The sequence below is a fragment of the Peromyscus leucopus genome, chromosome 4, assembly GCF_004664715.2.
Source record: "Peromyscus leucopus breed LL Stock chromosome 4, UCI_PerLeu_2.1, whole genome shotgun sequence".
Taxonomy (NCBI): Eukaryota; Metazoa; Chordata; class Mammalia; order Rodentia; family Cricetidae; genus Peromyscus; species Peromyscus leucopus.
The window spans coordinates 147,863,616-147,888,681 of NC_051066.1; the positions used below are offsets into that span (position 1 = coordinate 147,863,616).

Below are 25,066 nucleotides of genomic sequence, written 5' to 3' on the forward strand. Positions count from 1 at the left end.
ACACCAGGAGCTGTGGTGACAGCCATCTCAGGAGGTGACCTGCCCAGGCTCACAGACTAGCTGGAGGACCTTGAACAGTTTCTCTACCTCCCGTAGCTGTTTCTCTGTATGTAAAGTGGACATACTAGCATTTACCTCCAAGGATTAAGGGTTAATATATGTAAAGCACTTATTATAGCACCTGACGCCGGTAACTCCCACAGAAGTGCTGACAATTAGGGCTCCCTTCCTAATGTCACAAGTACATGGTAGGATGCAGCTCTTTCCCTTTCTCAGAACCCATCCCAACCAAGAGAGCTAAGGCTTATGGAGCATTTCCAGTGTAGCCAGAGGCCTACACTAAGCATTTTGTATGAATTATAAGAGGGGGGATTAATTATTCCTAGTTAATGGACAGGATCGAGGATCGGAGATGTGTTTGCTGAGGTGGCCAGAAGCTTCGGTAGGTTTACAGCTTAAGAAGGGCTCTGACAGCAATCAATACCCACACTCTCAGCCTCTTCACTCACTGCGGTCCCTAAACTAGCTTGCTCTTGCGGAGGAGGAAGTTGCTTGCTGTAGTTACTTCACAGGGTTCTTCTCCAGTCACAGAAGAGCCAGTGCCTTAGGATTGCTGGAGTACGATCTCTCTGTGGGGAACCCAATCATCATGCTTTTCACAGCCATTCCTTTGCCCATGCCCTTCCTCTTCCCTGCTTTTCAAGACTTCACTTAGAAGCTGAGCACGGAAGCATACTTGGGAGGCAGAGGCAGGCGGATCTTAGTTCTGAGACCAGCCTGGTCTACCTAGCAAGTTCCAGGACAGCAGAGCTACACAAAGAAACCCTGGGGGTGGGGGGTGGGGGAGACAGAGACACAGAGAGAGACAGGGAGGGGGAGGGAGAGGAAGAGAGACAGAGAGGCTGACTTGCCACGCCAGAGCCTAGATTTTACTTTAACAAAGGAGGGATTAGAACACTTGTGCTCTGCACTGCCCAAGCTGACTGCTGTGTGCAGAATGTAGCTCAACTAAAGAGGACACAGGAGAACCTGATGGAGGCTCCTACAGTGGGAGCCAGGCCAGAGAGTGGTGGAAACAGGAATGGTGGACTGAAAAGATCCCCAGGAAACAGAACTGACATGAAATGGAGGAGTATTTTAATATGGGCTTTAAAGGAGAGGGAGATGATGGCTTCCAGACAGCTTGACCCCCAACACAGATTTCTAATGAACACACACAGACAGACCTACAGACAGACAGACAACAAGGGGATGGGTGAGAGAGTAGAAGAAAAAAGGGAACAGGCTTAATCCAGGAGCTGCTGCTATGCTGGACACTGCTAGCACTGGTCTGAGCCAGGAGGTGCTGTAAAGTGGGCAGTTTCCATCTGGACCGCCCACCCACGCCTGGCCGGACGTCTGGCATCTCTGCTAACACCTCGAGGTGTTGGCTCCCTGCCGGCGTGTAGGGTGCGGCACCGGCTCATCCCCTCCAGCCCAGACCCGCCTAGTGTGCTGACCAGTAGGGCGGCGGCTCGGTGTGGTCCTGAGGCCAGCTGAGGGAATCCAAGGTCCCGGGGTCGTTAGCCGCAATGCACCTGTCTCATTGGGCGGCAGCCGACCCTCGCTTCCCCATCCCGCACCTCCTGGAAAAGTACGCGCGTAAGCGTGGCCAGGTTGTTCGAGGTGCGGAGAGGCGGGCAATGGGTGCGTGCGCATGGTCGTTGCGTGGGCGCTGCTCGCAAGTCGGAGCGCATCAAGTGTGCGTGGGCCGGAGCCGGCGCGTGTGCCCGCCGCCGCCGTGCGCTGGGCGGGGGTGCCGCAAGCGCTTCGGGGCGCGCGCAGCACCGCGCAGGCGGTCGCGACCGCCCGAGCAAGGAGGGATGCGTGCGGGAACTTTTCGCCCGCCCCGCAAGTCCGGGTCGCGGCGTTCCGTGGGGCTGTCCCCCGCCGCCGGCCCCGAGTGCCCGCCCCGCCCCCACTTCCGCCTCCCGCCTCTTCCTCGTTCCCGGCTCCCAGGGCCGCCGGTCCCCAGGGAGCCCCGCAGGCATAGCCCCACCCGGCCGGCGCTGCTCGCTCCCACGCCCCCGCCGCCGCTTGTCGGGAGCGCTTCCAGTGAGCCAGCGGGCTGCGGGCGCTGCAGGTAGGGGGTGCGCGGGTTGGAATCAGGTGTGGCGGACCGGGGCCACGCAGCACGGGAACGCGGGGCGCCCTCCTCCGCCCGCCCCGTCTTCGCCCACGCGCCGGTCCCCTTTTAGGGAATTCTTTGCCTCTTTCCTCCTCGGGCGCGGGTGGGGCCGGGGCAGAGGGCGTTCTCCATTTTCCTGGCTCCTGCCTGGGTCTCAGCAGCCTGTCTCCAAATCTCCACTCTTCCTAGTACCTATGGTCGCGTAAACAACTACCTAGCTCCGGATCTCAGCTCCGCGGCCCCTGGTGGGCAATCTCTTCAACCTGGTAAGACCACAGCGTCAGGGGGAGGGGAGAGGAGAGAGGCGTCCGAGTGGCCCCGGTCCGTGGCAGCTCGTCTCCCCTCCCCGCAGCTCCGCAGACCGCCCCTGGGGCCCTGGGTATTTTTAGCGTTGTGACCTGGGCGGCAGCTCTAAGAGTCTTTCTCTGGAGTCCGCGTCAGCGTCTCCCTTCTCCAAGGCCAGCCGCGGCCACATCAGCTCCTGGCACTTCCTTGGCCGTGCCTGGCTCATTGATTTTGGGTTCCTCATGAGTTACCCCAGTGCTTGAAGACCTGGCCAAGAGCTGGGATACACTGTGTCCAGATGAGGTTTTTGGAGGATGACAATTTGGTCCTCACCCTAGACATTTTCCTGCTCCTGGTGATGGGTTCAGAGCAGTGTACCAGGAATGAGAGGGAACGAACAGGGCTGTGGTGGTCTGCAAAATTCAGCACTGGGAGTCCAGAGGCCTGGTCTGCACTACCCAGGCCCCACCCTTCTAGTTGGTACTTGGGGAAGGTGATAAGCCAAACAGATGTGTGAGAGAGGAGAACAATCTCACAGACCGGAGGAAAGGTGGCCGGTTCTCCAAACAGCTTTCCTTCACGGAGTCTTGCCATGCAGTGTTACAAGTAGGTAGATTAATGCCTTCAGGTGGGAAGCTGGGGCCAGAAAGATGGTTTTCTCAGGGGCAGAGGCAAGCCAGGAAGTTTAGGTCTTTGCCTTTAGAGAAAGGATTTGGAGATATTGAGGATCATGGTGATGGTGTGTGTGGAGAAAAAGAGAAGTGTGGGGGAGGAAAGCTTCTGGAGTCTTTCTTTGGGTTTTGAAGGTGTGGGAAGAACCAGAGCTGCAGCACCCTGTTGTTCCCTGGCCTTCTGAGGGGAGCGGGGTCCATGAAGTGGCCAGCCTCTCCCAGCCTCTCAGAAGGGCATTGTCGGCAGTTAGGCAGCCATTGGCAGCCTGGATTCAGCAGGCTCTTGTGGTGCCTGGAACTGACATCCCCTTTGTGGAGCTAGGGCCGGCCCTTCCTCTATCTGAGCTTGAAGTTTGTGGGATGAGTTTTGTTTCACAGACGGGAAAGAGGCTGCCCAGGCCAGCGCTCTCCAGACTGAAAGCAAAGGCCGGGATGCCGGCTCCCACGGGGCTCCTTGTGCCTCGGCCCCCACTTCTTTCCCTCTCATCCCCACAACTGTCTTTGTCTTGCTTCTTTACCCCCCAGGGGCTGACATGGACCCGAATCCACGAGCAGCCCTGGAGCGCCAGCAGCTGCGTCTCAGGGAGCGGCAGAAATTCTTCGAGGACATTTTACAGCCAGAGACAGAGTTTGTCTTCCCGCTATCCCATCTGCATCTCGAGTCACAAAGACGTGAGTTTCGAGTCCTGAGGAATAGAATTAGGGTAGGTTGGGGAAGATGTCCCTCTGGCTCTCAAATCTTGGGGGCTATCTCCCTTCCTGTTTTTGTGGCCCAGTAAACTGAAATGAGGACCTTACAGGCAAGGCTGACCGTCCTCTCAGCTTAGCCTGGTCTGCCTGCCCTAAGGCCTCTCTCATCTGCAGCCCCCATAGGAAGCATCTCGTCCATGGAGGTGAATGTGGACACACTGGAGCAGGTGGAATTTATTGACCTTGCGGATCAGGATGGAGCAGATGTGTTCTTGCCTTGTGAGGATTCTCCACCAACTCCTCAGATGTCTGGTATGCCTCTCTGCTTTGGGGACCCGGGTACCATTTGGCCAGAACTGGATATTTGGGCCCAGAAATGAGGTTGCACATCTGAGTTAGGAAAGACTCTTAAGTAGAAGCTGGAAGTGTGTGTCTCTGCTAGAGAAACAGCCGGCTGTTCTGATTTAGGGAAGTTGACTCTCAGGAGGAACTGGTCTAGGAACGGCTAATTAATCTAGCTTTTAAATTTTTATATTTGCGAAATTCATGTAGTTACCATAACTAAAATAATGTAAAACATAATGATCATGTTAGACAACCTAAGCGATTTTAGTCATAATACTAAATTTTACCAAACAGTTTACTAGGTTCTTAATATTGCGCATATTTTCTATCTTTTTTTAATGATTTATTTAAATTCATTTTATGTGCATTGGTGTGAAGGTGTCAGATCCCCTGGAACTGGATAGTTGTGAGCTGCCATGTGGGTGATGGGAACTGAACCCAGGTCCTCTGGAATTGCAGCCAGTGCTCTTAACTGCTGAACCATCTCTCTAGCCCCTTTCTCGATCTTTATAATGTTCTATGAGGATAGGGAGTAGACTCTTCATTTCATAAAGAAAGAAGTTAGAAGCCGGGTGGTGGTGGTGGTGGTACACGACTTTAATCCCAGCACTCGGGGCAGAAGCAGGTGGATCTCTGTAATTTTGGAGGCCAGCCTGGTCTGCAGAATGAGTTCCAGGACAGCCAGAGCTACACAAAGAAACCCTGTCTCCAAATTAGAGGCTAGGGATTGAGTTCAGAAGCATAATATACACAGTATGCTTGCCTGGCAGGTACAGGACCCTGAGTTTGATTCTGGCACTGAAAAGAAAAGAAAATTAGGCTCAGAGAAGTTCACTCACATAGGCAGGAAGTGGAAAAGCTGGTATTCAAACTCTTATCTGGCTCCCAATCCTGGATCCTTAATGTGTAAGACACATACTCTTATTTAAAACTGCTACCGAGACTTCTAGCTTCGTCTAATGACAGGCTTCAGGAAACAGAAGCAGGATGATGGTGAGTTTGAAGCCAGCTACAGAACAAGAGCCTGTCTGCAAAAAAACAAATTGCTATTATTTTCTGATGGCCTCAGATGTTCGACAGGCATTCTTAAGATTTTACCGTAAAAACTTAGAAATGTAGGTGTCCTTTTCACAGGAAGGACAGAGTCCTTCCTTGGTAGGGAAAATGACTTGCCTACAGCCATTCAGGAAGAAGTGAGGTAGAGCCTGAGCTCTTGGGTTGATTCCAGCACATAGGATGGTACAGTGATATGGAAGGGGCTGGAGGTCCTATCCTGGCTCCTTACTGCGTTGGGAAGTAATTCTGGACAGGTGCCCACTCTTCTTTGTACTTCAGTTTCTTTGGCCAGATACATCTCTGAGTTCTCTAAAGCCCTGTGTGTGGTCCTAACCAACTCTTCTCTCTGGGTAGGAGTGGACAGCCATCCAGAGGGGCTGAGCCTGCCGGTACCCACGCCAGACAGGACCACATCCCGAACCTCCTCCTTGTCCTCTGACTCGTCCAACCTGCGCAGTCCAAATCCAAGTGATGGGGGAGCAGACACACCCTTGGCACAGTCTGATGAGGAGGACGGGGATGATGGAGGGGCAGAGCCTGGACCCTGCAGCTAGCAGTGGACCTCTTGAAGACTGATCAGTCTGGCTGTTCTCAGTGGGAGGAGGTCCCAGGCCCAGCAGAGCACATGGAGAAGACCGGACCCTTTCTTGGCCATCAGCACAAAGGGAGGAGAGGATGGCCGACGGTGGACTGAGAATTAGCCTTCCCCCGCTTTCTGCTAACTTTCTCCTGCTACAACCCTCCCACCAGTGGTTTTCTTCTGTGGTAGGACTTCCAAATGAGAAGCGGGAAGATGAGGTAGGACAAGATGCCACTGCTTTCTTAGTACCCCTCCTGCCCCCAAATGACCCTGTAGTCTTCCACTAGAGTCTCCTAAGTCAGTGTCTCTGAAGGGAAGTTCTGAGGAGTTCCACTTGGCACGCTGTGAGGTTGTACTGCAGTAATCCTGCCTCTTTAAGTCCTTTTCGGAAGAGGGTATAGTATAAATAATAAACTATAATATACCACTCATTTCAGCTCATTCTTCATTGCAAAGTTACCAAAGCTGCCGTCCTTAACTAACCTCTGCCACATCTCCATCATTCATTTACTCCATCTAGTCAAGAAAAACTTAAGACTTTAATATCTCTGCGAGGCAGTTGGAATAGAGGTCTGAGTAAGATGAAATACTTCATTGTTTTCACAGTTTACTGTCTGTGGTGGAGAAAATCAAGAAAATCAGGTAAATATAACTCACAGTATAGTAAGTAACATGATCAAGTCCCCTTCTAGTATCAGGAAACAAAACTGAAGAAATAATTTAAGCTGAGATCTGAAGGACAATTGGGAGTAGCCAAGCTGGGCATAGGGAGAGGAATCCCATCCAGGGAGAAGCTGCAGCTTGTAAAGACTAAATGGAAAGAGAAACTGGATGTGGGGGCACGCATGTATTCTCAGCACTTGAAAGGTGGAGGCAGGAGGATCAGGGTTCAAGGACAGCTGTGGTTTCATGACATTTGAGGCCAGCCTGGGTTTCATGAGACCCTGTTTCAAAAATAAAAAATAAAATTAAGCAGAAGATGAAAAGACTAAGAGACTAGCGTAAAGAAGCTAAAAAGTATTTAGTTTGGATAAATTGTTGGATTTGAAAATATACAAGGAGAGGTAAACTTGACAAAGGTCAGATTGTGAAATGCTTTGAAGCCTGTATTAGGTTTCAGTTTGACAGCTAGTAAAAGATCATGACTTAAGATACAAAATTATTTCCTCATACTAAAGAAGTCCAAACCACGGGGCTGTGGGGAAGCTCCATAGGAACTGAGCACTGAGCTGCTTTTTGGGTTGTTTCCCCTAGCCACCCAAGGCACATGACATCAGTTCTTGCCCTTGTCTCATATTTAGGATGGCTGACAAAGCATCAGCCAGCATGGCTTTGAAAATGGCAGAAAACAAGAGAAGAAATGGCGAATGGGCCAAGAGGGCACAGCCTGGGGTCTGTTCTCACCTGAAAGCTGTAAGAAATGGTACCCCTTCTGTTTCATTGCTCAGAATTTGGTAACAGAAAATGTTTGCGTTTAGACATTTTATAGACACTTTGACACAGCATTTTCTAGAAGAGAAGATTCTAGCTTTTGGAAAGACAGTAACTTTTTCAAATCACTGAGTTGCCAGTGCGTTTAGATTCCAGTACCAGCTGACATCTCTGAAAAACACATCTGGGGAAGCCTAGGTACCCCTTTTTCTAGGACACTCTACTGTCTCAACCAGTCAGGGGTTTGCTACTAAGGAGCAAGAGGATAGTAGCCATTAGCAGTGTGTGTGGTAAGAGGTCATGTTAAAGAGTTTGGACTTTATTGGGAATAATGAAGGATTAGAAGTGGTTGTGTTAATCTCAGAGATGTGAGGAGAGCCGGGCGGCGGTGGTGCACGGCAGAGCCAGGCGGATCGCTGTGAGTTCAAGGTCAGCCTGGTCTACAGAATGAGATCCAGGACAGGCACCAGAACTACACAGAGAAACCCTGTCTCGGAAAACCACACACACACACACACACACACACACACACACACACACACACACCCAAAAAAAAAATTGAGAAAGACCACCAACCTAAATCATCATGGCCAAATTAATTAAAGCAAGCAAACAATTAAAGCAAACTTTTTCTATTCGTGTATACAGGCTGTCTCTCCCTACAGGAGGGGTTCAGAAGGTCAGTTTTGGACATGGGGAAGATAAGGTTTTTAATAGCTCAGGGGTATGGGGTTTCCAAAGGGAGTTTGGCAGGCAAAGACCATAACTAACAAGGTGGTCATAACAAGGTAATCATAACAACAGGTAGTGATTGCAACCTTTGAAACAAAAGTAGGGTTGCAAAAATGGTCATTACAACTTTTTGAAACAAAGACATGGCTGCCATTTCCTGGATCAGGCAGTGCAGAACCATTTGTAGTTAAGGTTACAGGTGGGGCACAGCCCAATGCTTGAGAGACAGGTTTAATCATAAATAGGAATGAACCTTACTTGTCTTTACTTTAAGATGGCTTTCAAGCCTAAGATGGAAGCAGGCTGGTTCATCAGTTGGACTTGCTTGTTTAAAAGGTAATTCTGGCTGCAGTTTAGAAAATATACTGGAGAAGGCAGGCTCTAGACAGACAAATAATAATACAGTAATGTATGAAAGCAATAATGGTGGTCCAGTAGGAAGTGGTGATTACCTTTTTTAGTCTGGAGCAGGATGTAAACAAACTGTCATTAATCATTCCATAAATATTACATACTGGCATTTAACAGCTGTAAAACATAAATACAGTATTGGCCAAAAAGAGAAGAAAAAAAGAAAAAAGAAAAATTGGATTCTGTCGCAGAGCTCAGTGTAGTGGAGCCCAAATATAAATTTGCAGCTATGACTAGTGCCACAAAGCAGCCGGCCTATTCAGAGAGGTCACCAGGGAGTCTCCCTTGAGGAAGTGACACTGGAGCTGAGCTCTGAATAACAAGTAGGAATAAGCTAGTGAAGAAAGAAATACTGGAGGCCCCTTGTGGCATACTGATTGGAAGGGATCAATGCCTGGAAAGCAGATGATTGCATTCACCTAAGTAAGAGACAGGAGCCAGGGTAGAAGTGCTGGGGTAGACGGAGGTGGAAGATTCAGACTTCAGAGGCTAACCTGGAAACCTTCCTAATGGGTGAATTAGAAAGGAAGGAGACAAAGGTACCAGCATTGTGTATATCTCATCCTCTAGGACGGTTTGCAGGGTTTGGGCTGAAGATTGTAATAAATTTGTTTTAGATGTATTGAGTTTGAGTGTTTTTGATACATCCAAGACAACATGACAAGCAGACACCTGGGTCCATGAGTGTGGAATTTGAGTTAAAGGATTCGACTGAAAAACTAAACATAACAAGTATGCATTCATCAATGCATGGGTGGGAAGTGAGGCCATAGTGAGAATGAACTTGCCCAGGAAATGTCGAATGGAGAAATTTATTTATTTGTTTGTTTGTTTGTTATGTATGCAGAAGAGGGAGCCAGATCTCATTACAGATGGTTGTGAGCCACCATGTGGTTTCTGGGACTCGAACTCAGGACCTCTAGAAGAGCAGTCAGTGTTCTTAACCTCTGAGCCATCTCTCCAGCCCAAATGAAAGAAATTTTAGGACACAGTCTTAAGGATCTCTAGTTCACTTTTTACATTAAAAAGTCATTAGACATGCCTCCCTTCACATATCAAACTACTACCTGCAGGACCAGTGACCTTTAGCCTAAATCCCAAAGCTCTTCCAGCTGAGGGACAATTGCTTACAGTTTCATTTTTTTTTTCCCTCCAGGAAGCCATTGTAAGTTACTATTCCTAAGGATACTGAGAAATTGGTGGCATTTCCAAAGAAGCTAAAGTGTCCTTCAGCTTTTCCCTGTTTCTATGAACTTGTAGCATAAATACCCTCTGCCCAAAGTTCTCTGGGTCCAAGCTGAGATCATCTATTAAGTTAGGCCTTAGGTTAACCCCTAGAATTTCTCTAAGTTGTCTATGACTTTGCTGCATACAGACAACAGTCCCTGTTTGTGCCCACCTTCCCTGAGCATAGCAAAGCTCTATCTCTCTTGAAGGGCCTCTGAGCCCAACCAAGCTCTGACAGGGCTTTTTGGGACCACCACCACTCTTCAGGATGAATGGTGAGAAGCTGTACTTGCTTGGTTACCATCAACATTCCAATAAATCCTTTAGTTCTCTAGACACAATGCTAAGATTGTGGAGTTTGGAGCAGGAGCCTTCTTGGGGGGAGGGATCTCTAGCACCCTTGAGAAATAGACTTGTTTGTAAGTCCCTGGGAAATCTCCAGTTGAGCTAGTATGAGTCCCAGCTCTGTCTGGAAAAGACTAGGGTCAATGGGACCACAAGACCACTTCCTGGTTGGGACAATGACCTCTCCTTCTGCCAAACCACAGGGGTCTGGCTAGCCTTCAGAGGCTTCATCTACAGCTGACTGTTTCCTCAGGCTACACAGTATCCTTGGAGACAACATGCTGATTTAGGGCCAACTCCAAATTAAGGAGCCCAGCGTTCAGTCTTCCAAGCCACAGTGTGGCTTCTTTCTGTTGCAAGGCTTACTGGGTAGATATCCGAACAGACTCTGGAGAGGGAAGAAGACTAAACTCATCTCTGCAGAACCTTGTGCTATGGAGGAAACACAAGGGGTCACAGGTCAAGAGAGTCACTAAAACCTCACCTTGTAACAGTCCTCAGGAGTGTGCAGAATCCTGCCAACAGCATGGTAATGTGAGGTCAACAGTACTGCGGTATCATGTCTGATTGTTCATTTAGATATGACTGAGTATCCCTACAATGTGCTGGCATTTGTACAGACAACAAAACTACCAAGGCGACCAAGAGCTCTTCTAGAACAGACATGCCCCAGATAGTGGAACACAGTGAAGGCCACAGTACAACTGCACGGATGACTGGCCTGCTACAGGAGCAGGACGAGTCTTCGCAGGAGGTGCGTGGGCTCTGACGATGGGGACAATTTCAGGAGGAAACAGCATAAACTGAAATAACCATGATGGCAGCTTCCTTTGTAAGAAATCGTTTGGAGGCTGGTAATGTAGCCACTTTTCCTGGCTCCATCACACACTGTGAGCTTAAATTATTTCAGTTTCCATACTTTAGTTTCCTTATCTATTAAATGAAGATGGCCCTCAACCGATAAAGTCATTTGAAGAGATAGGGCTATTAATCTCCAACATGTTAACAATGACCCTGAAAGGTAGGGTTGTTTTTTGTTTGTTTGTTTTTAAATAATTCCTTTTATTTGTTTATTGTATCCATGGAGGCCAGAAGAGGGCACCAGATGCCCTAGAGCTAGAGTAGTAAGCAGTTGGGCAATCAGGGTGGGTGCGGGGAACGGAACTCGGGTCTTCTGCCAAGAGCTGTAAGTGCTTCCAGCCACTGAACCATCTCTCCAGCCCCCTGAAAGTAGGTTTTTACAGATGAGGAAAAGTGACCCTCAGGTTGGTTGGTTCATACTTACACAGATTAGGGCTCTAAACCCTTCCCTGACACCTAGTCTCTCCCTTGCTACTGCAAGTCTAATGGAATCGGAAATGCCAGATGTGGGAGAATGAAGTCATTTTTTCAATAATTATATATTTTTAGTTATGTATGTGTATGTGTATGCATATGGACTTGTGCACATGAATTCAGGGGCTCTCAAAGGCTAAAGGCATTGAGTCTGGAGCTGGAATTAGAGGTGGTTGTGAGCCATTGTGGGTGCTGGGAACCAAACTCAGGTATCTGGAAGAGCAGTGAATACTCTTAGCCAACAAATCATCTCTAAAGCCCTAAAGTCATCTTTTAACAATTCATTTCTTATTGGAGTCTATCTTGGCAGGCCTTCCTATGACCAAGTTTGGGCTCTTCCTGGAAATATAGTTGTGAGATTCACCCAAGAGTCTGTTGACAATCCTTCATGAATGTGTTTTCCAGAGGGCAAGTGGAAAAAACAAATCAGTTTAATATTGGAACAGCCACAGATCAATAATAAAGTTTTAAAAAAAGGTGTACAAAAAAGGTAACATATCTTTCATGAGAGAAGATACATGAATGAATGACAAGAATATGAATGCAAAGTGTCCCACAGTGAGACCATCCAGATAGCTGAGTCTAAAACCTAAAAACACCAAATGTATAGTAAGATGTGGAGCAACCAGAACTTGGTTTTTGGGTTTTGTTGTTGTTGTTACTTATTTACTTATTTACTTTGGTTTTTTTGAGACAGGGTTTCTCTGTGTAGTCCTGGCTGTCCTAGAACTCCCTCTGTAAATCAGGTTGGCCTTGAAATCAGAGATCCGCCTGCCTCTGCCTCCTGAGTGCTGGGATCAAAGGTGTGCGCCACCACTGCCCAGCTAACTTGCATATTTTTAATAGACAAATAAAATGACAGATTTTGGAGAAAGGACCATTTCTTACTGAACATTAAGCACACTTTCTTTTTGATTCAGCCATCCTGCTCCTAAATATTCTTCCAAGGGACATGATAGACCCAAATTTACAAAGCAACTTGTATAGACTATAATCAACGTTGTCCACTATAACCCAAACTGCCAAGAACTCTGAGGCCCACTAACAGGATGGAGAAACTGGCCTATCTACACGTTAGCACAGCATAGCAATAAACAGAAAGTCTTAGACACGTGGGAACATGAGGCCACATAGCACTGTGTCCCTGGAGACGACAGGATGATGCAGAGCCAACTCCCATGAAGCTATGCTTTCAGTATGCACAATGTGGTTTCAAATCATTTCTTTTGAGAAAGAACAGACAAAAAGTTACTACGTTTAGTCCTAGAACAGATCAATCTATTACAAGAACATTAGTTGCCTCTAGAATGTGTTCTGGAACTAGACATTGACAAGGAAAAGGTATTAGCCCCTTTCTAGGAAGTGGGACTTTTGGCTGTTATGTTTTAAGTTTGGGGGTTCCCTCCCAACACACACTGCTATGCTGGGTATGAACTCAAGGTCTCATGCATGCTAAGCACTCTACCACCGAGTTAGTTACATCCCCAGTCCCAGGTCTAAGGAACATTCTATATCTTGTGTAAGATTGGGGGTTACAATGGCATATTAATCCAAACCCCAGCTGATTTTACAAGAGAGAAATGTGAATAAAACAGAACTCTTGAGAATGGAGTACATCTGTGTGTGACATTTACTCTGTAGTGGCATCAAAGCTAAGATAGGTGAGTGGACTTGTTGATGTTCACCCATAATGTGTTAATGGAATGAATGTACATGGTTGGAGAAAAATGTTTAACAGCTGCTCATTCTTTCAACTTTGCCATACAGTTTAAATTATTTATAATAAAAGACCACGGGGATGGGGTTGTAGGAGTTGCTCGACACGACGTTCGCAGCTCACACCTGTAATCCCAGCCCTCGGTCCTGGGGTTTCTCAGTACGTTCCTTCAACTACGAAATGGCCACACTGCACACTGAGCACTCCCTAGTGGGTGGAAACACCTCGAGGTGCGTGGGCCCTCAGGCCAGCCGCCTCTCCCCGCCACAAGCCCACGCCCCTTCACGCTGGGTCGGCAACATCCAGGATTTGTGGCCGGGTCGCAGTGTCCCTCCGGTAACCGCACTGCGGTTTCCGGGACGTCACCGGAAGTCCTTCCTCACACGCTCTTCCTATTGGATGCCGGCTTTGGTGGGCGGGGTGCTGCTGGGAGGCGGAAGCAGCCGCAGGCATGGCGGCGGCCATGCCGCTCGCTGTGCTGTTGCTGCTGCTGGTGGTACGGGGCTGCTGGGGCCACGCGGAGCGCCCACGCGACAGCCTGAGAGAGGAGCTTGTTATCACTCCGCTGCCGTCTGGCGACGTGGCCGCCACATTCCAGTTCCGTACGCGTTGGGATTCGGATCTGCAGCGGGAAGGCGGTGAGTTCAGGACCTGAGAAAAATTTCTGTGACTCCTTCCTGAGTTGGTAAAGCGAGCGGTGTCTGGGGGCGGGGCCCGGCTCGCCACTCACCTGCCCTGGTTTCTTCAGTGTCTCACTACAGGCTCTTCCCCAAAGCCCTGGGGCAGCTGATCTCCAAGTATTCTCTGCGGGAGCTACACCTGTCATTCACGCAAGGCTTTTGGAGGACCCGATACTGGGGGCCACCCTTCCTGCAGGCTCCATCCGGTGCAGAGCTCTGGGTCTGGTTCCAAGACACTGTCACAGAGTGAGTTCCCATCTTGGCGACTGTTACAGGCCATGGAGGGAGTGTGGCAGGGGAAGGTGTTGTCATCTTGCTGTGCCCTTGGGGATTAGCTGCTGTAACGGCTGGCGATCCCACCAAGTTGATTTTGGAAGTAAGGAATGGTAATACAGGGCTGGGGAGGTGCCAAGTCATAAAATATTTGCCACTCAAGCTTGAGGGTCAGAGTTTAAGTTCCAGAACCCACCTAAAAAGCCGAGCTGATGAAGCAGGCCTGTAATCCCAGAACTGAGGAGGAGGTGGAGACAGGAGGAACAGGTTTGCTGGACAAGTCAGTCTAGCTGAATCAGTGAACTCCAGGTTCAATAAGAGACTCTAATCACCACCACCCCCCCCCCCAAAAAAAAAAAAAAAACTAGAGAGGGAATGAAGACGACAAATGTTGATCTCTGGCCTCTGCAGCTGTGTGCATCAGTGTGCATGCACGTGCAACACAAAGAAATTAACACAGAGTGATGTTCTTTACTTTGCTGAGTGAATGTTCTATCCTGAATACTTTCAAGTCTGAGATACTATATGCATTTCTCTAAAGAGGCAAATAGCAAGTGATTGGTGCCTATTATTGGCATGTAAAGCCACAAATAATTGGTAAACTAGGTGTTTTTTTAGACAAATATTCATTTGTATTTTAAAAAATAATATCCGTGCCTAACAAAACATTTGTGGGATAGCACACTGACGGAAGGAGTAAAACCACTGATGAAGCACCGGCATGAGAAGGGTGTTTCAGGATGTTTCATTTGCCCCTTAACTACCCTGTCGGGATCCATAGCACAAATATTACCAGGTTTAGAGCAATGACAGGGAGAGGTAGTGTCGTGGCAGACCCAAGAAAGAGCCTGTGTGACAGTCTGAAGTGGACAGCCACGCTCACTTCCTGTGGATTGCTCCCATATGACAGCAGAGGTCTGATGTGCTCAGACTGTCGCTTTCAAGAGAGATCAGACTTCAGCATGAAAATTGACTTTCAAATATCAACAAGTAATTTTGAAATTTACTGAATGCTATATGGGTTGGTATTACGCACACCAAGTGAAGCATGGCTCTTAGGGCAAGAGGCTGCCGCCAGCTAGCCATCTCCTAAAAGGGAATTAGGTAGGGGTCTTGAGTGCTCAGACACACAACAGAGCAAAGGAACAGTGTGCTTGAGGAGAGCAGAAAAGGCTTTTTGGAGGAGGGGGACAAGAATGGGGGCAGAACTTTGAAGGCAGTGGAAATCCATGAGCAGAGTGTTCCCAGGCAAGATGAACCACTTGAACGAAGACCTGAGGAGCTGCCAAGATGCCCAGAGAAGAGGCTAAGGAGGTAAAGTGAGGCAGGGGCATCACTGAGCAGGGGTAGTGACGTTCTGACTCCCATCGTCTGGTCACGGTGGAGATGACTTGGCAGTTAGCTGTGGCTGTAGGAAGGAGGTCACACAAGATCTGGAGTTACAAAGGTATAACCATGGGACAGTAAGTCGGTGTGTGTCTCTGTCTAGTGTGGACAAATCTTGGAAGGAGCTCAGCAATGTCCTCTCGGGGATCTTCTGCGCATCCCTCAACTTCATCGACTCCACCAATACTGTCACTCCCACTGCCTCCTTCAAACCGCTGGGGCTGGCCAATGGTGAGATAGCCCTTGAGGTCTTTCTTCCTTCTACCTTCTACCCCAACATTTGCCTCCTTCCCCGCGGGCTCCTCTCCCACAGCTGGCCTAGATCCTAGGTCCCATGGGTGTGCAGGTCGCCTCCCGAAACTGCTGTCTGCATTGCCTACTCTGACTGGAGGTGGGACCACTTGGCAGTGGTACTAGAGTGGCACAGGGAGAAGATGAGGTCACCCACATCTTTGGAGGGTGGCTCCTGGAGAGCAGAACCGAGGTATACTCCCAATACACCTCTGTCTCCCTCAGACACCGATCACTACTTCCTGCGCTATGCTGTGCTACCTCGGGAGGTTGTCTGCACCGAGAACCTCACCCCATGGAAGAAGCTCTTGCCTTGTAGTTCCAAGGTGAGTGTGGATGGGTGAGTGGGTGGGTGGGAGTCCCACAAGGGGAAGGGAGTTGGCGGGTGTCCCTTCACAGCCTGGCGGCCAGGGTGTATTTAAGAGAATCTGTGCCCCATGTCAAGTGCTCCATGGAGGGTACTGACCAGCCCTGTATCTCTTCCTGTCTCCTCCAGGCAGGTCTCTCGGTGCTACTGAAGGCAGATCGCTTGTTCCACACCAGTTACCACTCCCAGGCAGTGCATATCCGTCCTATCTGCAGAGTAAGCCATGGGGGATGGGCATAGGTGTAGTCCAGAGGCTCTGAGAGACAGTGCAGGTCAATCTGGCTGATTCTGGCTGGGTGAGTAGTGAGAGGCAGAAGTGGGACTCATTGCGTGGGGCATTGGCTGTGCACCAGGGTAACTGAGTGGTTGCCTGGGAAGCACTCAATAAATCTCTGTTGTGGAGCACAAAGTCAGGAACAGCACTGTGTGATTACAGCTGCTGGCTCAGTCACTCGCCAGCTGGCGTGACCTTGAGGACATCATTTCATTTCCTTGAACTCACTCTCATCTGTCACATGAGAATAATAGATTCTACTTTGGGGGTGGTTGTAATAGTTCATCAAACTGATGCTCATAAAGCTATTGACATGGGATCTGGCTCAGGGTCAAGTGCTCCATAGGGAACAGTAGCAAGTCAGTAGAAGTGAGGATACACAGACAGACAGGGATTATGTCCAAGTTAGTCATTGGGGCTGTGTGGATGGATGACGGCTACCATCGGCCCTTATGACAGGATGCTCACTGCACCAGCGTCTCCTGGGAGCTGAGGCAGACGCTTTCAGTTGTGTTTGATGCCTTCATCACGGGGCAGGGGAAGAAAGGTAAGCTGCCTTGGCACGTCGTCTCTGCCCACCTGTCGCGGTCCTGCTCTGTCTGCACGGGCCCAGCCACCCCAACCCTGGTTCAGCCCCGTTCTTTCTTCTCAGACTGGTCCCTGTTCCGCATGTTCTCTCGGACTCTCACCGAGGCCTGCCCACTGGCATCGCAGAGCCTAGTTTACGTGGACATCACAGGCCACAGCCAGGTACCCAGGTGTTCAGCTGCACACTTACTCCCCAACGTCAGCCTGCCCCTCTGCTTGTTTCTGAGCGCGGCTCTTGTGTTGCCAGGACAATGGAACACTGGAGGTGAGCCCTCCTCCCACCTCCACGTACCAGGATGTCATCTTGGGCACCCAGAAGACCTATGCTGTCTATGACTTGTTTGACACAGCTGTGATCAGTAACTCCCGCAGCCTCAACCTCCAGCTCAGATGGAAGAGACCTCCAGAGAATGGTGAGTCGATGAGGGGAGGGTGCAGACCCTCGAGGTTTTATGTCTTTTCTTCAAGTTCATAGGGGTTTAGACCCAACTCTGCATTCATGTTACTGGTTCTAAACCCACCTCTTCTGAACTTAATGACTGGGTCAGTTCCTACCTCCGCTGGGCCTTAGTGTCTATAACAAACAGGGACATTAATGCCTAGTGATGGGATGTAATAATAAATGTAAAATACAGAGTTCATTCGTATATTTAGCTGGTGAAATAGTTTTGAATTTGTGCCATGTACTAGGCATAGAGGGATAAATAATGCCATCTTATTTACCACTTTTACGCTGTAAAAGAGTAGCATTAGTTCATTACACTTGTTACCAAAAGGAAAGGGAGAGACACCCTGAGAGTGCTGCTGTGGGCAGGAAGGGGACACAGTGTTGGACACGTGAGCACGAGGTAGTAGTTGTCACCTTATCCCTGTGATCGAGGGAGGCTGGGTGATTGCAGAGCCCATGCGTCCCAGTTCCTATGGCAGAGCTTTTCCCACCTTTCCCTGCTCTGGGACTCTGAGTCTGGCTCAGGGATCTGGGGAGGGAATTCAGTGTTGGTTCTTTTTCTCCTAGCGGAAGCCCTGCCCGCGCCTTTCCTGCACGCGCAGCGGTACGTGAGTGGCTACGGGCTGCAGAACGGAGAGCTGAACACACTGCTGTACAATTCCCACCCTTACCGGGCCTTCCCCATGCTGCTGCTGGATGCTGTGCCCTGGTACCTGCGGTTGTATGTGCACACCCTCACCATTACCTCCAAGGGCAAGGAGAACAAACCAAGTGAGGAGCTAAGCCCCAGCCATTACACACACACACACACACACACACACACACACACACACATACATACACACACACACACACACAAACCTCAGTTCACCTCAGCTCCTTCTCTCTTCAGGACCGACCTCCACACTTCCTTCTCAGTACTTCCCAAAGTTCCCCTGAAGGCCTGTGAAGGCGGAAGAGAGGGTTAAGGACCGTTTTTAAAATACAGCAGAAAGCTCCCAGAAGTAACTTACAAAGCAAAAGCCATACTTTTGTACTTCTGGAATTTGTGCTGCCGATGGTTCTAAGAGCATTCCAAGGGCAGCAGCTTGATTCCTTCTCACTTCCTCCTCCCTGAACCTGTGATCACGTCCTTCTGATTCATGACAGACAGAGTCTAAGACAGACTGGGCTGTGGAAGCTGAGAAGCTGGCGGGGCCGGAGTCTATGGTCTCTTCGCTTTCTTGGGAGAGTCAAGGGCTTGACCCCTTGTCATCTTGATACACAAACATAGCGCTGTTAAGCCAGAATCTCTTCTTTCTTGTTCTGCCCCTAAATCATTTATTAATATCAACATTCCAAATTTGAAAGGTCCCAGACATTTAAAAATTCCATCTCTCTAAAATAGCCAATTTCTTTTAAATTTCAAAGTCTTAGCCAGGTGTTGGCACACACCTTTAGAGTTTCAGGCCAGCCTGGTCTACAGAGTGAGTCCGGTACAGCCACGGCTACACAGAGAAACCCTGTTTTAGGGGGGAAAAATTTAAAGTCTTTCAACTGTGGGCTCCTATAAAATCAAAAATAAATTAAATACTTCTCAATTCAAGACAGAAGAACCAGACATAGTCACAATCTGAACAATGCAAAACCAAACTCCAGCAGTATAAATAACACAATGTCCAATGTCTAGGATTCACCCATAGTCTTCTGGACTCCTCTAAAGGGCTTGGGTCACTTCCCTGGCTCTACCCCTGCAGCACACAGCTTGTCCTCTAGGCTCCAGCTGCTCCCCTCCACTGCTGCTGCTGTTCTTGGTGGTCAGCCCATGGTGCTGGCATCTCTAACGTACTGGGGTCCTCTGCTGACACTGGACTACACTTCCACCAATATCTTCTCTTGGGCTCTCTTCAGGGACTTCAACCTGGTCACATAGTGCCAAGCCTCAGGTGTTCTCTGTGACACCTTCATACCTTCGAAACCAGCACTACCTAGGTGACTCTTTGGTTTTTCGAGACAGGGTTTCTCTGCGTAGTTTTGGTGCCTGTCCTGGATCTCACACTATAGACCATGCTGGCCTTGAACTCTCAGACATCCGCCTGGCCCTGCCTCTCAAATGCTGAGAGTAAAGGCGTGTGCCACCACCACTCGGCATCTAGGTGACTTTTATATGACCAAACTTAGTTGCCTAGCACAAGGTACAACTTTGGCTGCCTCTGGAACACAGCTTCTGTGTGCTGACTCTAAGAAAACACTTCCTAGAAGATGTCAGTCACCTCCATGATGCTGTCGCTTCTTAGTCACTGCTAGTTCTTCAGCCCCGATGGCCAGCATTTATTGTCCCAGAAAAGCAAAGGCGTTACTTTAGTGGCTCTGGTCTCTTGTTACTCACGGTCAGTTCTTCAGCTCCAGCTGACCAGAACACAGATTCTTCACACGAAAGGCCGGGTAGAGTCTTCGCTTCCCCTGAAACCTCACCAGCCAGGCCTCCATCGTCTGCCCTGCTCTCAACCTTCTTATCTTCCAAGCTCCCACAGAACATCCCACTGAGCTCTCAGAACTCAGTGACTTTTCTAGCCCAAAGTTCTTCCACAGTCCTCCCAGAAATAACACATCTGTCACAGCAATACCTGACTCCTGGTACAAACTTCTGTCCTAGTTTAGGATTTCTGTTGCTGTGATGAACACCATGACCAAAAGCAAACTGAGGAGGAAAGGGTTATTTGGCTTACACTTCCACATCATAGTCCATCACTGACAGGAACTCAAACAGGGCGGAGCCTGGAGGCAGGAGCTAATGCAGAGGCCATGGAGGGGTGCTGCTTACTGGCTTGCTCATGGCTTGCTCAGCCTGTTTTCTTATAGAAGCCAGGAGCACCAGCCCATGGATGGCCCCACCGACAATGGGCTGGGCCCTCCCATCCATCTCTAAGAAAATACCCTATAGCCCGTTCTTATGGAAGCATTTTCTCATTTAATGTTCCCTACTTTCAGGGAACTCTAGTTTGTATCAAGTTGAGATAAAACTAGCCAGCACAGAGGGAAAGTTTAGAATTTGTTATTTTTTTTGCCGAGTGTGGTGGTGCACACCTTTAATTTCAGCACTCAGGAGCCTGAGACAAGCAGATTGCTGAATTTGAGGTCAGTGGTCTATAGAGAAAGTTCCAGGACAGCCAGGGCTACACAGAGAAACCCTGTCTTGAACCCTGCCCCCAAATAAATAAATTAAAAATTTAAAAAAAAAAAAAAGAAATTTTGTTAATTTTTTTTTTAAGGAAGTGTTGACAGTTGCTGATATTTCCTTCTGGGGGCCTGGCATAGCACCAGAGCGCTGTTCTTCTTTGGAGTCAAGCGATACTGATGATGAAGGAGACGGACATCAATCCCAGAGACAAACTGAAGAACTTTGTTTTGGTTTGGTTTTTTGAGACAGGGTTTCTCTGTGTAGCTTTGGAGCCTTTCTTGGAACTAGCTCCATAGCCCAGGCTGGCCTCAAACTCACAGAGATCCATCTGCCTCTGCCTCCCAAGTGCTGGGACTAAGGCATGCTCCACCACTGCCCGGTCTGAGGAAATTTTAAGTCATGTTTCCTATATTTTCAAAACTGTATTTCAGACACCCTATGTGGATGTTTTTTACATTCCTCAGGGGGAATTTTGTGCCTTTTTTTTTTTGTTGTTGTTGTTATTAGAGTATTGGGAATCAAATTTGAAACTAGGGCCTTATACATGCTAGACAAGTGCTCTCTGTTAAATTATACCCCCAGCCCTCTTTGTTTTGTTATTTTGTGGTTGTTATTTGTTTGTTTGTTGAGATAGGGTCTCCCTGTGTAGCCCTGGCTGGCCTGCTAGGATTGCTGTTATGCTCACCTTTCTTCTGACTTTTACACTTGGAAACAGAGTCTTGTGAAGCTGCTCACACTGGCCTAGAACTTTCATCTATCTGCTTGCCTTAGCCTTCCAAGCAGCTAGGAGCATAGGCCTATTCTTTCAGGCTCGGTTGTGTTTTATCTTTGCCTCTAGAGAATTTTGAACACACCCAAGCACAGTAGGTTCCCACCTGCCTATCACACCTTTAGTAGTCTCCAACTTCCTATCTTTTTTTTCTCGAGACAGGGTTTCTCTGTGTAGCCCTGGCTGTCCTGGAACTTGCTCTGTGGACTAGGCTGGCCTTGAACTCACAGAGATCCACCTGCCTCTGAGTGTTGGGATTAAAGGCATTCTCCACCACCACCCAGCTTTTCCTTTTAAATATTGATGCTGGTGGTGGAGGTGGCTGGAGAGATGGCTTAGCAGGTGGAAAGCACTCACTACTCTGGTAAGAAGAGGACCTGACTTTGCTTCCTAGCATTCACTTCATGCAGATCACAACCACCTCTAACTCCAGCTCCTTGGGGAATCTGGCGCCCTCTTCTGGCCTTTTTGGGTACCACACTCATGTGCACATACCCACTCACAGACATACATACATAAATCTAAAACAAAACAAAAATTAAATAATAATTAAAAAAGAACTACTGAAAAATATGATTGTGCTGGAGATTGAACCCAGAACCTCATGCTTGGTAAGTGCTAACACCAGTCTATAACAGTTGGCAGCTTTTTGTTTTAATCTTATTTTTTAATTCACTTACAAAGTAAGAGGTCTTCTTATGGCTCTCTCATACATACTTTTTAAAAAGTGCTCTTTGCTAAAACTGGGTCGTCTGTTATATAATGTGTGTAAGTAATGTTCGACATTCTGGATTTGTCCTTGTGCCGCTATTTAGTGTGAGCTGGTGTTAGATTTAGAAACTTGATTAGATTTATGGCCTATATTTTTGGCAAGAATTCCCAAATGACTCTGGACTTCCTCTTGTATTACATCAGAGGGTGATATCTGGTGCCCCAGTTTAATCAATTATTTACTTATTTATCTATTGGTGATTTATGGGAGGGTCTTTGTTCTGGGATGTGTGTGAAGAGGTCAGAGGACAGCTTGCAGGAGGTGATTTTCTCCTTCACCATTGGGTTCCAAGGGTCGAAGCAAGCAAGGCTGTTGGGCTCAGTAGCAGGTGTCTGTCTTTACCCATGAGCCTCCTCGCTACCGAGATGCCCCAGTTTTAGTGATGTGAAGATTGATGGTCTGCAGCGTTCGTGGCAGCAGCCTCTTGATATCCTGGAGTCGCTGCCTGGAAACAGGCTCTCCCTTTTCTGAGAACCCATTTCTTCCCTGGCTTGACTTCCTTTTGGTCCCATGGCAGAGGGGGAGGAGGTGTAGGTAGTGTGATTTTAGGAACAGAGTCTAGGTGGCTCTTGCCTCCATCCAGGTTACATCCACTACCAACCTGCCCAGGACCGGCAGCAGCCCCACCTCCTGGAGATGCTGATTCAGCTGCCAGCCAACTCCATCACCAAGGTCTCCATCCAGTTTGAGCGGGCCCTGCTCAAGTGGACGGAGTACACACCAGACCCCAACCACGGCTTCTATGTCAGGTGGGATCTACCCCAATAGACTGTGTGCCCCCACTTCTGCTCTGACCCTTTGGTGGAAGGAGCCAGTAAAGAACCTAGCCCGTCTGTCTGCTTCTCTGCAGCCCATCTGTCCTCAGCGCTCTTGTGCCCAGTGTGGTAGCAGCCAAACCAGTGGACTGGGAAGGGAGTCCTCTCTTCAACACCTTGTAAGTGTGACCACACCCTCCTGCTGCCTACTGGGCCTTCCAAAGTCATGTGAGATTTAATCAGCCCTTGTGAAAATCATAGTGGTCTGTGAAATGTGTGAAGGTGTAAAAAAGGCTTCCAAGTTGCTGCTGCTTAAACAAATGGGAGAGACTAGTCGCATTAACAGCAGGAGAACTACTTACTGAGTGGCAGGGACTTTGGAAAGCACCTGATGTACAGCCTGGCTCATAGCCCAAAGGGTAATTGTTCTAAATTAGGGTGGTGCTGGTGGCGGTAGTATAATAAGTTACTTATTTTTGTGAGGACACCTGCTTAGGCTGAGACTAGGCTAAGGCAGTAGGCAGGGCAAGCCCTTCCCTTCAGTGCTGGTGGCTCTCCTTTGAGCAGGTGCGTGTGTGTGTGTGTGTGTGTGTGTGTGTGTGTGTGTGTGTGTGTGTGTGTATGTGTGTGTACACGTACGCGTGTACACGCGCATGCACGCACTTTCCTGTGAGATGCTTCTTTACAAGGTTACGAGACTGGGATCTGGAAGCTGGGACTGTGGTAGAAGCTGGGACTCAAGGTGGGGAGCAGGCAGGGAGGGAGGAACAGCCAGTCCATCTCACCTGCTCTTTCCCATCTAGGTTCCCGGTGTCTGATGGCTCCAGCTACTTTGTGCGACTCTACACAGAGCCCTTGCTAGTGAACCTGCCTACCCCTGACTTCAGCATGCCCTACAATGTGATCTGCCTTACATGCACTGTGGTGGCCGTGTGCTACGGCTCCTTCTACAATCTCCTCACCCGGACCTTCCACATTGAGGAGCCCAAATCGGGTGGCCTGGCCAAGAGGCTGGCTAACCTCATCAGGCGTGCCCGTGGTGTCCCCCCTCTCTAAGACTCTCCTTCTTTAGCAGCTACAGCTGCACCCCCCACCCGCTCACCCCGTCCAAGGGAGCAGGGGCAAGACTTTTTCTGCCATTCCTTCTGTCTCCAGAGCTAGCTTTTGAAGCACACTCCCCCTAGCCCTGGCCAGGGCCTAGAGCTGTGGTGTCTGTTATGGTAGCCTCGAGCCAAAGGTAGCATTGACATGCACATTTCCCTTCTTCACCTGGAGCAGCCACACTTCTGCCCACAGGTGGCTAGTGCTGCTCTACGTTGGACAGCCTGGTGAGACGTTTTCATCATTGCAGGATGTTCTGATGGCCCAGGTAATGGGATGCAGAAGAGCTTGTGTTACTGTGTGGAGGGTTGAATTTACTGTGTAATAAAGTGGCTGCCTTCCTAGGTCGTTGCTTCCTCCTTGAGGCTTGGGAATAGTTCTCGGCTAAAGCTTCTATGAGTGCTCTGCCCACCCCTGCCAGAAATTCCTCCTCATCTTGTGTATTCTCTCCACCCCTCTCAAAGTAATTCTCCAACTCTGGGTTTGGCTGGGAGGTTTTCTGTAAATAGAATCTATGATCATGAAAATGAATCCTATCAGCAAGGGCAGAGGCAGGAACGGCTAACTGCAATGTGTCGGAATGACTGGGACTCACCCTGGCGCTTGGAGATGTTTGATGTTAAGGACCACTCAGACCACCCACAAGCTCTGAAGTCAGCCCATTGGCTGCAAGCTTGCCCCTGCCCACCTCCCCTTGTTAGAGAACTCTGGGTTCCAATAGAACAGGTCCTTAGGCATTGAGCCCCCCCCCCCTTTTCCTCCAGCACACTTGAGCTAACTTGTTCTCTCCACTCTACCCCACTTTTTTTCTCCCAACATGGCATAAATGCACTGCTCACTAACCATGCACCCCTTAACTGCCTGGTACACTCTTCCAAAGCCAAATGAGACATTGCTTCCTCTGGAAAGTCTATGACATGCCAGGATGTCATCAGTGCCCTCTGCTTGTCCCACAGGCCCTTGGACTTATCTTGTCCCTTGTTATCTGCTCATGCCTGTTGACTCCATTAGACAGAGTATGCTGCATGGGGTCTTTCAGGAGGATGTGGCCTATCTCAGCAATGGCGAGCATCTGCGCGAATTCTGGTCAGGGCCACTGGCTGAGCCATTTTGGGTCTTTTGCCAGCCTAGGCAGGTGAAAGGAGGGGAAGGTGCTGGGTTAGTCCAGACCTGGGCAACAGCAGCTTGGTCTAGACGTTTTTCCTTGCCC

General features: G+C 49.0%; 3 protein-coding genes across 5 annotated transcripts in view; all 3 read left to right on the plus strand.

Annotated features, from left to right (window-relative positions):
- Positions 1 to 3,731, plus strand: part of Sys1 (SYS1 golgi trafficking protein) — a 32,172-nt gene extending 28,441 nt beyond the window's left edge. Inside the window, exon 4 of the mRNA XM_028868451.2 lies at positions 3,649 to 3,731. Within this exon, the coding sequence (XP_028724284.1) occupies positions 3,649 to 3,655 (7 nt within the window). The 3' untranslated portion in view covers positions 3,656 to 3,731. The remainder of the gene's footprint in view (positions 1 to 3,648) is intronic.
- Dbndd2 (dysbindin domain containing 2) lies at positions 1,954 to 6,225 on the plus strand. Of its 3 annotated transcripts, XM_037205531.1 has the most exons (5): positions 1,954 to 2,122; positions 2,357 to 2,433; positions 3,649 to 3,795; positions 3,988 to 4,125; positions 5,569 to 6,225. In XM_037205531.1, the coding sequence occupies exons 3-5, from the start codon at positions 3,657 to 3,659 to the stop codon at positions 5,766 to 5,768; spliced, it is 477 nt and encodes a 158-aa protein (XP_037061426.1). In that variant the 5' UTR covers positions 1,954 to 2,122; positions 2,357 to 2,433; positions 3,649 to 3,656; the 3' UTR covers positions 5,769 to 6,225. The 3 variants fall into 3 exon arrangements, with proteins under 3 accessions (XP_037061426.1, XP_028724289.1, XP_028724288.1); XM_028868456.2 differs by lacking the exon at positions 2,357 to 2,433 and having other exon boundaries at positions 1,957 to 2,122; XM_028868455.2 differs by lacking the exons at positions 1,954 to 2,122; positions 2,357 to 2,433 and adding an exon at positions 2,530 to 3,058.
- A 7,181-nt stretch (positions 6,226 to 13,406) lies between these two features.
- On the plus strand, positions 13,407 to 24,200 carry Pigt (phosphatidylinositol glycan anchor biosynthesis class T). The gene is made up of 12 exons (XM_028868458.2): positions 13,407 to 13,630; positions 13,741 to 13,918; positions 15,435 to 15,562; positions 15,848 to 15,948; positions 16,119 to 16,205; positions 16,723 to 16,810; positions 16,916 to 17,013; positions 17,099 to 17,264; positions 17,867 to 18,070; positions 22,584 to 22,749; positions 22,851 to 22,934; positions 23,559 to 24,200. Exons 1-12 carry the CDS (start codon positions 13,444 to 13,446, stop codon positions 23,809 to 23,811), a joined length of 1,740 nt encoding a protein of 579 aa, XP_028724291.1. The 5' UTR covers positions 13,407 to 13,443; the 3' UTR covers positions 23,812 to 24,200.
- Positions 24,201 to 25,066: the final 866 nt, after the last annotated feature.